Below are 14,821 nucleotides of genomic sequence, written 5' to 3' on the forward strand. Positions count from 1 at the left end.
GAGAATGAGACAGCTGATCCTTACAACAGGCTAGATCTAGGACTAGTGGTGTGCTTGTTTACTTAGGGAACTGTTGCCATAACACTGACAGAATCTAGCCTTCTCTTTCCTAAGTCCTGCATCAGGGTGAAGTGAATGCTAAGACCTGAGTTTGAGAAGTTAGGCAGTGAGATTGTTTTGAGACAAGGCTTCATTGTGTCTGGGCCTGGTTGTTTTGGGGTTTGCTATGTGCTGGCCTAGCTCAGATGCACCTGCCACTGACTCTTGAGTGTTGTACTTCAAATTTGTGTGCCACACAGCCTTAGAAGTCTCAAGACGAGTAGTAGTTTCCTTTCATCTACTTATTTTTTATTTTTTTGGTTTTTCGAGACGGTTTCTCTGTGGAGCTTTGCGCCTTTCCTGGAACTCACTGTAGCCCAGGTTGGCCTTGACTCACAAGAGATCTGCCTGGCTCTGCCTCCCGAGTGCTGGGATTAAAGGTGTTGCGCCACCACCGCCCTGGCTTCTTCTACTTCTAAGGATAGTTTGAAGTCCCAGTTCAGCCTTTCCTGAATGCCAGATCTTTACATTAGTTAATCACATCTTGCACAGTGGTAGTCATTGAACAGATGAACCTCCAAATTAAAAAATGGTATTTTGTGGTGAGTTGATACTGGCTTATATCCTAGGCTGGCTTTCAACTTACTGTGTAGCTAATGGCCTCAATTTTTCTTTCTTTTGTGCCCTCCCCCAAATTGTTGGTGTTAGACTGCCCTAACATACCTAAACTTATTTTTTTGGTTGAAAACTTGGGCTTGCTAGGTACTGTGTAGCTCAGGCTGACCTCAAACCTGAGCAAACCACCTGCTGCTTTAGCAGGCATGTGAGCATGTGCTTCAAAGGGTATGGCACCATACTTTTTTTTTAATTTAATAAAAACATGGTAAAGATGAACCTTGTTCTGGTCCTGGGAATGCTTGTTAGTATTGCCACTTTGCCAGACAGGTGCCTTAATATGGCTTCAGTTGTACCTGATCACTAGTAAATAAAAACGTAGTTGGGCTAGAGAGGTGGCTCAGAGGTTAAGAGCACTGCTTACTCTTCCAAAGGTCCTGAGTTCAATTCCCAGCAACCACATGGTGGCTCGCAACCATCTGTAATGAGATCTGGTGCCCTCTTCTGGCCTGCAGGGATACGTGCAGACAGAACACTGTATACATAATAAATAAATCCTTAAAATAAAAATATATTTTTTTTTTAAAAAAAGCTAACCATGTTCGACTATGCATTGGGTAGTTTGTTCATCTTTCAGTGTTTTTGGGCATCTGAGTAAAAAGTGCAAGATGTTTAGGTATAGAGGAAATACGAAGGTTCAAGTATTTTTCTGTATAGTAGTACTTCCTCTAAAGTTTTCACAGTGCCTGATGGCACTCACAGGTAAACCGATAGAACGGGCATCAAGTGTAATTGTGTCAGCTTGTTTCTTGGCTTTTTAAGTAAGAATTTCTCTTCTGATATTTGAAACCCTCTCGTGGTGGTAGTGGGTGGCAATTTTGTCCTGTTTAATTGCTTTTGTGCGTTTTGTTTTTGTTTCTGTGTAACACTGTCTTGAACACTCCTTGTAGACCAGGCTGGCCTGGGAGTCACAGGTCTGCCTCCTGAGTGCTGTGATTCAAGTGTATGCCACCACTGCTCAGACACTTGTGTACTTGGTATTGATTTGAACTTGAGCATAAGGCATGTGGCAAAGGGAAAAAGAATTAAGATCCGGACTTTTCATAAATTAGAACTATTAGTATTACAGTTTATTTCCTTTTGAGTTACTTGAAACAAGTTGTAGATGTTTAATGAACACCTACCTACTGGTAAGTTTAGAAATAGTGACATTAATGCTCATCATATACTGCTGTGTGTGTGGTGGGGGCGGTGAGTGCAGCCTTCCTAAGTGTTCATAGCCACTGAAGGGTACTTTTGGTTTGACAATCTTGCTTTGTACTTTAAGGTTGACTTTGAGTTTCTGAACAAATAGCAAATTCCATGTTGGGGATGGGTGAGGGTTCCTGGGTAGATTGCTCCTCTAGCTTAGGTTTTGCTAGAAAGTGATTTGCTGGAAGTGCTATACAAACATTCAGGCAAGTTCTTTCTTGTTCTTCTTTGCTTGTTCTTTCTTGCTGCTTCTAATTTTTCACCTGATCAGAATCCAGTCCATTGTGGGAAGGGCTAGGTTGTTGTGTAGAAGGAACATTGCCATTGTGGGTGCCTTTTTCCAGAGCTGGACTAGCATCTTCAGTTGCAGCAGCCTTGTAGATGACTTTCGTTTTGTCTGTGAAGTCAAAATAGAGAATGACTGAGTAATATTGTGGTGGTTTGAATGAGCATGGCCCCAATAGGCTCTATATTTAAATGTGTGGTTTTCGCTTGGAGGAACTGTTTGGGAAGGATTAGATGGGGTGGCCTTGTTGAGGGTGTGTCACTTGGGGTGGGTTGTTGAGGTTTCAGGAGCCTTCATGCCTCATCGTTCCTAGTTAGCCTTTCCCTGCCTGTTTGTGGGTCAGGATGTAAGCTCTCAGTTACTGCTCCAATGTGATGCCTGCTGCCATGCTCCCTGCATGAAGGACGTGAACTCTAACTCTTTGAAATTGTAAGCTCCCAATAAACCCTTTTGTAAGTTGCCTTGGTCTGGTGTCTAGCATCACAGCAATAGAACAGTAACTAAGACAAACACAAAACTTGTCCAAATACAGGAACTCCAGAGGGTGCTCTGTATCTACCATCTCAGCCCTTTTAGAATGAAAGATTTGTTTTTCCTTTGAGATCCCTAATGTGTTAGCACTTTGAGCAGGTTTTTCATCACTCTGTAACAACTCACACAATAAAGCAGTAGAGAAAAGTGGGTTTAGGTAAGTAATGACAGATTCTGAAGGAAGGGAAGGCAGGAAGAAGCTTTAGGGGAATCTGGTCAGATGTTTCAGACTGCCAACCCCTACTTTCCTCAATCCGGTTGGTTTTTCTATTAATTTTTTTAAACCCCTATGTGGAGTGGTGAGGAACTTTGAAGACAGGAGTCAGGAAGGTCCTCTCTTTCATGCTCTCCCACTTTAGCAGAAGAAATGGGTCAAACTTTTCACTCAGTTTTGGTACTGGGGTCTTTATAAAATCGGCCTTTTCAAGGTCTTGATGGAAAATCCAGAGTCTTGAAGGTTATTACAGGTCTTCTGGGACCACAGCCCTTTAAGCCTGGAACCTAATTGTTGGCTCTAGAAGTGCCATCCCTTGCACTGTTTATGAAAGTGTTGCCCACTTATTACCACTGGGTAATAAGTGACAAGATTGTTTAGAGGAGAGGCTCAGACTTAGGTTCTTTGCCCAGCTAGTTTTGAACCAAAGGTTTTAGTGGTTCTGTAGTGTGACCAGCTCTTCGCTTTCCTTTTTGGTTTCTTGATAACCAGGATTACATCTAAATTGCAAAGGGAAAGTTGGCGTTTGCTAATATAGTAATGGTCAATTTTACCAGGCAAAGTTTTGTATCTGTCTTGAGGTGCAAATCACAGTTCCTGGGAAGAATCTCAGCTTTGGTTTTACTAAAATTGTGATGCAGTAGAAGAAACTGGGTGGTTAGGAAAAAAGATGTTGGGAAATAGCTGTTATGAAGCAGTGTTGAGCTTTTTGTTTTGTTTTGTTTTGTTTTGTTTTCCCCGAGACGGTTTCTCTGTGTAGTTTTGGTGCCTGTCCCAGCTCTTGCTCTGTAGACCAGGCTGGCTTCGAACTCACAGAGATCCATCTGCCTCTGCCTTCCAAGTACTGGGATTAAAGGCATGCGCTACCACCATCCGAGAGCTTTTTGTTAAAGAGACATTCGTGAGGGTTCAGGGATGTAACTTGGTGGCAGAATGCTTTCCTAGCATGTCACATCCTGAGTTTGATTTCCCACTACTAGAAAGATACCTCCTGGACATGGTACATGATGTGTAATGTGATGACCACTTGGAGGCTGGAGAATCTCCTCTTTGAGGCTAGCCTGAGCTACATACAGGAAACAAAGATCGAGGGTAGAGTATTTACTTTGTACACATGAACAATTGGAATACTCAGTACCACAAAAACAAGAGTACTGTGGTGGCTGGTGAGGACTCAGCAGGTGCTCACTGCTAAGCTGTGTGACTGCATGTGTTTGTGCATGTACACATGCACACAATTTAAAGACCAATTTGTTTTTATGTATATGGGTTATTTCTCTGCATGTCTTTGCACTGCATGCAGTGTCAATGGAGGCCAGAAGAGGGCATCCTCTAGGACTTTAGTATGAGCTGTCTTGTGAGTCCTGTGGAAGAGCAACCATGAGCCATCACTCCAGCCCCTGGAAGTGCTCTCTACTGTTCAGCTGCCTCTGAACCATTTAGAAGCACTTTGAGTGAGGGATTCTGGGCTTTGAGGTTCAGTTATGTTCTGAATATAATAAACTTGCTCTGAACTTTTTAAGAAAAATGCTCTTAGCCAAGTGGTGGTGGAGCACACCTTTAATCCCAGCACCTTTAATCCAGAGGCAAGTGGATCTCCGAGTTGGAGGCAAGCCTGGTCTACAGAGCAAGTTCAGGACAGCTGGGCTATAGAGGAACCCTGTCTCAAAAAACAAAATGTCTGATTCGAGTAATCAGTACAAATCATACCAGTTATGTATTAAAGAAGTCTGTGATTGAATGACTGTGTAACCAGAATGGAATCTCTGGATTCTGTTGCATTAGGACTGTATTGTGTTTTTTCTATAGGGCACTAGGGTAATAGGACTCTGACCTGGTTAGAGAAAATGGAATACTTACTGTAAGAATGCTGAAGCTTCCCAAACACCCTAGAAATATCTTAGGTCCAAGGTAGTTGTGTCCTATCATAGTGAAGGTTCTTTGCTTAGACAAAGTGGTCTCATATTGCCTGTCCCTTGAGAAACCTCACAACTTGATTTTCTCAACTAAAGACAGTGCTACTGATGGAAATGATCTTCACTCTTTAAAGTCTTGCATAGTTTTCTTGCTACCCTGGTTCAGGTCCCTGCAGGGAACCTCTTGTTGGAAGCTCAGGTCTAATGTGGCAGTACTCAAAGGGGAGATGATGCAGTACTTACCCTTGGGAGGCTTGATTTTCTCATAGCACCGGAAGACAACAATGAAGAGAATTCCTTCTGCAAGTTGGAAAATCATGTAGAGAAGAGGAAAGAAGAACAGTGGTCCAATGACTTCAGGGGGGAAGGTCACGTTGAGGATGGTAGAACAGAGTTGAATGTTTTGGAATCCTGTTTCCATGCTGATGGTGCGCCTGCACCTGTGTGGTGGGGAAACGTGCTTAACAGAAGACAGTTGGCAGCCGCCGTGCCTACCCTTCCCCTTTCTGATACTTTAGGTCTACAGCATCCAGCACAAGACAGTGGGAGGAAACAGGAGGTTGAAGTACACACGGGTTTGGAAAAAGTTAACCTGGCTCCTCACCAATCTAACGCTGAGAAGGATGGTGACTGAACAGTACAGAAAGTTTATAAAAGGCTGTGTGTGCATGCACACATATGCTACCGACTACTTGGCCTTGTATGTGCTAGGCATGTAACTACCACTGAGCTTCATCCATCTAGCCCCAAGGAAGCCTTTTGAATTGTTGGGAAATTTTGATTGGTCTTCTTTTATAGAATTGCTAAGTTAAAACTTGAAAGTGACTGGCAGATAAGTAAAACTGGGAGCCAGTATCATTAGCTTGTTAAGTTAGTTGCACGTAGTTGCACATTTGACTAGACTGGGAGATTGAGATGTCACAGACCTCATCTTGTACCTGTTTGTAGCTTACATATCTTTAGCTCTGGAACTTGTCATTAAAAGCAAACGTCAGTCCCATTATGTATCTTTGAAAGCTTTATTTCCCTAATTTTGCTTTGCATTTTGTGGATTGACGAGCAAGATGTTTATATTTAATTAATACATGTTCCAAAGTGTGTTCAAGTAATTTGCTAGCTTTAGTGTATTATGAGTACTGCTATGGCCATTGTGATCTGTAGAACTAGTAGTTCTGCAGCACTATTGTTACGGCAGCCTTTTATCTTGTGTGGTACATGCACAGTAATTTCATCTTTATCAACAAGACTGTAATAGTGGATTTTGTGTGTGTTTTTTTGTTTTTTTTTTTTTTTTGGTTTTTCGAGACAGGGTTTCTCTGTGTAGCTTTGCGCCTTTCCTGGAGCTCACTTGGTAGCCCAGGCTGGCCTCGAACTCACAGAGATCCGCCTGCCTCTGCCTCCCGAGTGCTGGTATTAAAGGCGTGCGCCACCACCGCCCGGCTGTGTGTGTTTTAAAAATGAGTTTCTCTTGGATTGTTGGGAAATTCTACTAATGCAGCGGTTCTCAACTTTGGGGTTGAGTGACTATCAGGTCACCTGAGACCATTGTAAAGCACATATTTACATTATGATTCCTAACAATAAAAAAAATTACAGTTGGGAAGTAGCAATGAAATAATTTTATGGTTGGGGTCACCACCACAAGGAACTGTGTTAAAGTGTTGCAGCATTAGGAAGGTTAAGAACCACTGTGCTATAGACTCCCACATAAGTATTTTATCTATTTAGGCTAACAGGTCTCTGATGTTCCTACAGACTCTCAAGTGGACTGTTCTTTTACGGTTCTTTTACTGTATTTGTGAGTTGGGTTGTGCTGTAGCTAAAGACCTGAGCTTGGAGTACCACATAGCATAACTTCATCCTACATTGTTGTCAGAAGAGCAAGGAGAGTGGACAAGGAGTATTAGCAGTGGCATTAAAGCTACCCCAGTGCGTCCGTCAATTGCCAGGCAGCTCCAGGATGAGGGATCTCAACACTGGGAGAGGGCAGACTTTGTTATTAGTGCACGCCACCCCCCCTCGGTATTTCTCATTGCCCAAAGTCCTTGTTCAGTTGGTGCCTTTGACTATATGCCAGGAAATGTTCTGCCCTTCAAGGCTCTGAGGCTAGCCGGGTGGCGCACACCTTTAATCCCAGCACTCGGGAGGCAGAGGCAGGCGGATCTCTGAGTTTGAGGCCAGCCTGGTCTACTACAAAGTGAGTTCCAGGACAGGCTCTAAAGCTACACAGAGAAACCTGGTCTTGAAAAACCTCTGAGGAAAATGGAACCGGAGACTTACCTTGGATTGAGCTGGAAGACAGCAGAGAGAACATAGCCCAGCAGGAAGCCACTGAAAGGCATCAGGGAGGAGGTGGCCAGTAATGGTGGTGTCATGGCGAACACGATGCTATTGCCCACATTGATGACAGAGAGGACTGTGACAGCCACGCTGAGGAAGAAAGTGGTGATCATTCCTCCCTGGACATGGGAACAAGAGGCCGTTAGAGGGTCATAGTGGGCCCAGAGCAATGGGGGAGACACAGGTATTGGTAGCAGAGATCATTTTATTAGAATGGGAAGGAGATATGAAAAGCCTGTACCTCCCATCTTTTTGGGTTTCTTACATAAGTAGCTAGGAAACTTACATTTGGCCGATACCTTAATGACTAGCACATCGGCCAGCCATAGCCAGCTGCTTTTGACCTAGCCCAGACCGCTGTGAGATTTTCAGTGATGTGCTGTACCTGTGAAGGGATGAGATTCCCTGGTCCTATGAACATGATACTTTTCAGTACATTTCAGAATGACATTTTCAGTCTGTAAACATTTGCACAAGACTGTCCCTAAATATTTTGGAGCTTTTCTCAGCCTCCATTACAGGGAAGGACTTCATTATTTTAAGGCAGCAGTTCTCACCTTACAGGTTACACCCTCTTGGGGCGGGGGTCAAATGACCCTTTCACAGGGGTTGCCTAAGACCATCAGAAAAGATTCATAATAGTGGCAAAATTAGTTATGAACCAGCAATAAAAATAATTTTATGGTTGGGGGTCACCATAACATGAAGGGACTGTATTAAAGGGTCACAGCATTAGGAAAGTTGAGAACAACTAGGATGAACTGGACTTGTGGAAATTGCCAAGAGTTGCCAGGCGGTGGTGGCGCACGCCTTTAATCCCAGCACTCGGAAGGCAGAGGCAGGCGGATCTTTGTGAGTTCGAGGCCAGCCTGGACTACCAAGTGAGTTCCAGGAAAGGCGCAAAGCTACACAGAGAAACCCCGTCTTGAAAAACCAAAAAAAAAAAAAAAGGAAATTGCCAAGAGTCATTAGAAGCAAAGCTGATACACAAGACGGTTGTACTAGGTAGCCTACTTTTTAACTCTAGTGATGTGTAACCCTACAGCTTGCTTGTGTGACCTGGAAACTAGATGGGAAAGTTCCAGAAATGTGTAGTGGCATTATAGACTGCAAATCCATCATGTCCCCTCCAGGAGAGTGAGGTAGAAATGTGTATTGGGGGCAATGGCATGTGTTTATCCTCAAAGTTAACTTTACAGTTGCATTTTCTATGCACCACTGTGCACAGGTTCTGGTGAAATGATTGCATGGGGTTTTCATTATGAAACATAAGGATCTAAGTTTTCTTCCTTGCTCTTTACAGCATGCTTCAAAATGACAAAAAAAAAAAACAAAAAACAAAAAAACGTGTAAATTTGTCTTTGTTCTTCATCTTTTGAATATAGCAAAAAATTCTTGGTTATCAGTTATTTTTGTAATGATTATGCTGCAACGTGGTTCTCTGGTTTCCATTTTATTCCTGTGTGTGATGCTTACTTGGTTTTTTGAGACAGGGTCTCGCTGTGTGGGCCTTGGCTGGCCACCTAGAACTAACTTGCTCTGTACAGGAGGCTGCCAGGGCTGGGCTCCAGTATGAAAAAGACGGAGGAATATGGGTACTTGACCGGTTGCACATCCTCCTAAGGGCAAGCAATGATACGGTACCCTCTCTGCCACCACAGTGTTTCTTCACACTTGTGTGAACTCTCCTTGAGATGCTGGAAGTATTCCTGCTTCCTCTTGGTCTCTTCTAGTCAGCCAGTTCTGCCCTGTTGCCCTCTGTTCTTCTCTATTTGGTCTCTCCCCTGGCCTTCAGTAGTCTACAGACTGTTAACCAGACTTGTTTGCCTGCTGCTGTTGGACTTTCTTTTGTGTTATTTTACCTTCTTCAAATATAAACTCTGAAACAGCCAGCCCTCAAAGTGTATGGCAGAAACTTTAAGCATCAAAGAGGGATTATAAACCTAATTTTATTTTAATTATAAGATGTGTGTATATATACATATACATACACATACATACATAGACACACACGTATGTATTCTGTGTTCTCTTTTTCTCCTGACTCTTCAAAGTATTTGTTCACATTACAGTCCCATTAAGTAGTAGATACACCAAGAATAGACTATTTTACCTTTATAATAAGGGAAGCCTGCTGTGGTTTGAATGAATTATCTCTACCCACCTCCCCACATGTCTATAGGTTAAAGGCAGATCCCTGGGGTGATACTACTAAAGTACTGTGGGCCTCAGGGTGTGGAGCCTACCAGAAGGTTCTTAGGGCATTGGGGGCATGATGTTGAGAAAGGATAAGGGGTCCTATGCTGTCTTCTCTGCTGTGTCTTGGAATGTGAGTACCTGATCTAACTTGTGTTCATGCTATGACAAACTGCCCTTGCCAAGTGATCCAGCATCCAACTAGAACCCCTAGGACAGTGAGTCAAAGAGAAGCTCTCCTAAGTAGCCTATGGTGGTAATTGCTCAGTTACCATGCTTTATTTAAGCAGGGTCCCGAGTTCTTACCTTGATGATGTAGGGAACATATCGTGGCCTTTTGGTCTTGAGTAAGATTCCTATGCTGCAAGGAATGAGAACCATGACCAGTGATATCATAATGCCCTTATAGGGCACCTTGTCCTTAAGATCTCCATCATAGATCCCTCTGGTGTAGACGTACAAGAGGAGAGGCATCATGCCCAAGGCTGTGAAGGTGGAGCAGGTGGTCATCACAATGCTGAGTGAAAGATAAGGGAAGAACAAAGAAGAAGCCAATTAGATGTGTCTCCATGTCCAGAGAAACCATGCTTACTTTGGCTTTGTGTCAGGAGTTCTAGAGTGTGTTCTGGGACTTTGTGTGCCTTGTCCCCTGAGATGTGTAATGTCATGGTCCCAGAACCTCAGGCATTTTCCTCCACAATCACAGATACTGGGGACTGGCAGTCAGAGGTAGCCATCCCCAACCTGCTGGCATCTATGACTGTTGTGATCCTCAGTTTACCCTAAGGGACCCGGATGGGAGGTGACCTCCAGATTCTCACTCCTAAGACTGGAACCATGGTAACACTGTGGACCTTGTTTCTGGTTATGGTGGGATGGCATGTTTGTATTTTCATTCTTCCTTTCTATATATGTTCTTTTTTTGTTTTTGCCTTTTCAGACAGGGGTCTGATGTAACCTATAACTCCATGTGTCGTGGAGGGTGACCTTGAACTCATGACGCCTTCTGCCTTCGCCTTCCACGGGCCTGTGCCACCATACCACGCTTATTTCTAAGTTCTTTTATTTTGAGATGGGCTCTCAAGCATGCTCCTGCCTCAGCCACCCAGCCACCCGGGTAGCTGGGATAGCAGACATGCACCACTGCACCCAGACCCTTCTTGCTTAAGAATGAGTGCAGTGCATAGCCCCCCCCCCCCCCCTTAACTTGTAAACTTGAACGGAATAGAAAGATCAGAGGCACAAGCTGAGGACACTGTGAAGTGACCATCCAGTCCCTACAGCGAAGTGGGAAATGTGTAGGAATTCCAATGGCGTCCTGTGTCATCGTGGGAAACTTGTAGGGACCCTGGGGTGGTGTCCAGGCCTTTTGTCTCCCTAGCCACTGACTCTAGGCTGTTTGGGGACCCACAGGGGAAAGGCAGCAGGACAGTTTGAGGACGGCAACAGGGCAGTCAAGGCTGTTGCTAACAAGCTCACTTCCTCTAGGCGTTTTGGCTTGCTTTTGTGTCTTTGAGGAAGGGACTGCCCTGCCTGGCTGTCTGGTGTCCCCCCTCAGACTTAATACATTCGGAAGACAGAAAAACCATGGGAGAGGGCCCTGAGCCAGCTCTGGACACAACTTTTGCTCAGCTCTTCCGGAGACCATTGGCAGGTTTCTTAACTGTTTCCTAGTGAGGAAAACAGAATAATAGGAGTCTCACCATTTACTTCTAACTCTGAGTGGGACGTGGTGAGCTGAAGGAGAGACCTCAAAGTAGACCTTGGAGCCACATCTGACCCTTAGACATTGCTTGGCTTGCACAGCCTTTTCAATACATTTGGATGACTTGATGATGTTTGAAATTTTGGAGATTTCACCTAAAAATGGAGGTTCAATCTTCTCTTGAGAAGCAGACATCTTGAGGCTGGAGAGATAGCTCAGTTGTTAAAAGCACTGGCTGCTCTTCCAGAGGACCAGGGTTCGACTCCTAGCACCCACATAGTGACTCACAACTATCTATGGCTCCAGTTTCAGGGGATCCAGCACAGTCTTCTGGCCTCCACGGACACCAGGACATATGCACAGTGTCCCTGCATACATGCAGACAAAACACTCACATATATAAAATAAAAATAAATGTGTCTTAAAAAAAGAAAAGCAGAAGACTGTGATGACTGTGGATTCCTCACCTATACAATATGCATGTCTGGTCAGAGGGGCCAGTACCTTTGAGCCTGGCAGGCTGCCTCCATTCGGTCTGCCAATGAACAGGCTAGCTTGCAAAACATCTGAGCAGACACAGCAGCTCTGCAGCCAGCCAGACCCTGACCAAAGGTGTTAAGCTCTAAGGCTGTTTCCTCATCTGTGAATGTGGTCAGTTACGGCACTCCCTCCTCTATGTACCCATCCATGTCAGCCACCAAAACAAGGATCAGTGCAGGATGGATACAGTGGACAGCAAGGGTATTAAGAGAATAAAATGGGACTTGGCTGGGGGCTGGTGAGATGGCTCAGTGGTTAAGAGCACTAGCTGCTCTTCCAGACGATCTGTGTTTGATTCCCAGCACCCACATGACAGCTCATAACCATCTGTAACTCCAGTTCTAGGGGAATCCAGTGCTCTCTTCTGACCTCCGTGGGCACCAGGTGTACATGGACTGCACAGAGACATACATGCAGGCAAAACACCCATGTACATAAAAAACTAAATAAGTTTAACATTTGACTTCGTTGAAAAGAATGTTTAGTTCTTACCATCACTGTCACTGCTATAATGCATGTAGTAACTTCTCAGGACAACTGGGATTCAAAGTCTAGCAGGACAGGAGGCTGATGTTCACATTCAGCCAGCGGCGTCCGAGGCATGGTTAATGTGTATGAGGAGGGCAGGTTAGCTTAGGAGGAGGGGACTTGGACAGAAGGTGGCCACATCAACACCCGTGGGGGAGTCTGGAACTTGGAGCCAGAGGCTGAGCAAGGAGCAGAGCTCAGGGGTCATGTTCTTGATCTCACCACAGGCTGGGTATAGTGGGGGGCCACCCACCTTCTAGAGCAGCTGATGTTGGAGAGGCCTCATTAGCGGCCGCTCGTGGTCCTTCATACTGTCCCCAACCTCATTCCCATCCTGCTGCTTCCACGGGCATACAGATTCCCTCAGAGTGCCCCATTCTCTGACTAGTGCGACTCCAATTCCTTCTGCATCAGAACTGAGGTTTAACCTGGGACACATGAGGTGTGACAAACCTTGTCCCTCCCCCCAATTTCATGAGTATCGCTTTGCCTCGCCAGGAGAGCCTTCTTGGTTAGTTTTCTTTGTAAAGTTCCGTCACGGACAGGATGCACAAGGAGATAGGCTCTGGGTTCCCTGCTTCACCTGATATTGAACAGCTCCACTAAGGACAGATCCAGAGGAGACTGCCTTAAGCCCGAGGCTTTGCTTCTGCTAGTGAGTTCAGCCATGGCGTGGACAGCCCAAGCATGCTGAGAGGACCTCCTCTGGGGGCATTCACCACAACAGTCACATCTGTGTGAAGGACAGATAACTTCACCATGCCCGAGGAGTCAGGCTGTTCAGGAGAGGGACCTTGCTGGTTTCTGGTCAGGATGCTCTGAACTCAGGCTGTTGTTGCTGGCTTTCCTCTCTGCTTGTCAGACTGAGTGGGGTCCAGCCTAACCTGGGCAAGTGCTGGGACCTCAGTTCTCCCTGAGGTGTCTTCAGATGGCAATCTCACTACATCTTGACAACTGGGTGAAGGGTCTCAGCATACCTCAGATGCCCAGATACTGGGGGAGAGCCTGTGGAGTCTCTTCTCTGTGGGAATTTGAGATGCTCATTTGGTCCCAAGTCACCTTGGTCTCCCTGGGATGTTCAGAACCCATTATTCCCCTTCTAGATTTTTAGCTTCAGAGCCAACACCATGCCATAGTCAGGTGGCTTCAGTTGTCAGGTACTCTGGTTGAAATCTGTCTTCCTTGAGACACCTCTGTGAGTTCAGGGGTGTCTAAGATGCCTCTGGACCAGCTTGACACTTTTCACTTGGTACTTAAACCGAAGAGACTCTAGAGCCTACCCCAACTGAGCAAAAACCCTTGACTATCAACGCCAGCCTTAATCCAACTCTTACTCCCTCCTTTCCTGGCTCCAGCCCAGATTTTCTCCAGATTATGACGTCTCCACCGCACTCTATCCCACACTACTTCCTCCTAACTCTCAGTCTTACCTGAGGTTCATGTCCCCCTTCACGGCCAAGGTGAAGAGGTTAGACAGGTTCCCTCCAGGAGAGCAGCCACAGATGAGGATGGCCAGTGCCTCAACTGTGTTCAGCCTGAAGACCTTGCCCAGGACAAAGGCAGTGAGGGGCATGATGCCATACTGGGACAACATGGCGATGATCACCCCTTTGGGCTTCCACAGGTGAGCCTTGATCTTGCTGAACTCCATGGTGCAGCCCAGTGAGAACATGACGAATAGCAGCATTAACACCAAGATGACACTCAGCGCCTTGTCTGTGGGGCGGCGGCCAAAGCCAGGTGGCAGCGAGAAATTGAAGGGGGCTGATACATTGTGCACTTCCATCCTCGGGCACAGCGGGGACCACCCTTGCTCTCTGCTGCTGGCCTGCCTTGCCCAGTGCTTGCTGGGTGTTCTCTTTAGTTCCCTTTTAGGCCAGGGTTTCTGGACAAAATATAGCTGTGGACAAATAATAGATTATGCAATCAGCAGGGCCACTGCTCTGGCTGTGGCTCCACTTTGCTCAAGTTCCCTGACCTCTGGGCCTGCTGGGTGCCACTCATACCCAGCATAGGGCTGATTCTTTCCTCTGCCCTCTGTTCAGCGTGCTTCTGTTGTGTTTCTGAGACCCACCCAGGACCTGCAACAAGCCAGGTCTAAACCAGGTCTACCTTTTCCTCTTCCCTTTATCTTCCACTTCCAGCTCAGTCCCTGATGCCTCAGGCTGTTTGCTTGGAAATGTGCCCTCCCTATGCCCAGTGAGTCACCATTTGTCCCCAAGTGAGAGGAACTGTGCTACCTATGGTTCCCTCACATAGGCAGAGCCCCGAGGGCAGAAGGACAATATAGGGACATGTGGTGTTGCTGTTTCCAGGAGAGGATGTGTCCATGGCTTTCCTCCTATGAGACTCTTGTATAATATTTAAAGGGACCAGCCTTAATATTATACATCCCAGGGGCTCAGGAGAGAGAACTACGAACGTCAAGGACTATTTTTGGGAAATTAGAATCTCAGCACACGGGAGCTCTTTAGTCCATTCCTTTAATTCACCATTCAGTCTCTAGCTTTACAGTTATATACCCAAACAATCACAATCCTCCCCTCCACCCAGGTCACCCGGCCTGAATTCCTGCAAGGTAATAAAGGCAGATAAGAGTTTCCTCAGGCAGTGACTGTCAGGCTTTCTTCTCCGACCTGAAAATGGAGTGGTTAAGGGAG

The 14,821-nt window shown here is 45.7% G+C and overlaps 1 protein-coding gene across 1 annotated transcript; it reads right to left on the bottom strand.

The window, feature by feature from the left end:
• Positions 1–1,752: 1,752 nt before the first annotated feature.
• Slc10a1 (solute carrier family 10 member 1) lies at positions 1,753–14,078 on the bottom strand. Its single transcript, XM_028876151.2, has 5 exons — positions 13,592–14,078; positions 9,695–9,905; positions 7,133–7,311; positions 5,096–5,292; positions 1,753–2,302 (listed from the first exon to the last, which is right to left on the bottom strand). The coding sequence occupies exons 1-5, from the start codon at positions 13,945–13,947 to the stop codon at positions 2,157–2,159; spliced, it is 1,089 nt and encodes a 362-aa protein (XP_028731984.1). The 5' UTR covers positions 13,948–14,078; the 3' UTR covers positions 1,753–2,156.
• Positions 14,079–14,821: the final 743 nt, after the last annotated feature.

The sequence above is a fragment of the Peromyscus leucopus genome, chromosome 14, assembly GCF_004664715.2.
Source record: "Peromyscus leucopus breed LL Stock chromosome 14, UCI_PerLeu_2.1, whole genome shotgun sequence".
Classification (NCBI taxonomy): Eukaryota; Metazoa; Chordata; class Mammalia; order Rodentia; family Cricetidae; genus Peromyscus; species Peromyscus leucopus.

Bases quoted from the DNA above. Each gene is read 5' to 3' on its own strand.
- Slc10a1 (XM_028876151.2), bottom strand. From the start codon at position 13,947: ATGGAAGTGCACAATGTATCAGCCCCCTTCAATTTCTCGCTGCCACCT. The intron at 9,906-13,591 runs GTAAGACTGAGA...TCTTTCACTCAG, and splicing joins AAGGGGGACATGAACCTCAG to CATTGTGATGACCACCTGCT. The intron at 5,293-7,132 runs GTAAGTCTCCGG...CCCACCACACAG, and splicing joins GTCTTCCAGCTCAATCCAAG to GTGCAGGCGCACCATCAGCA.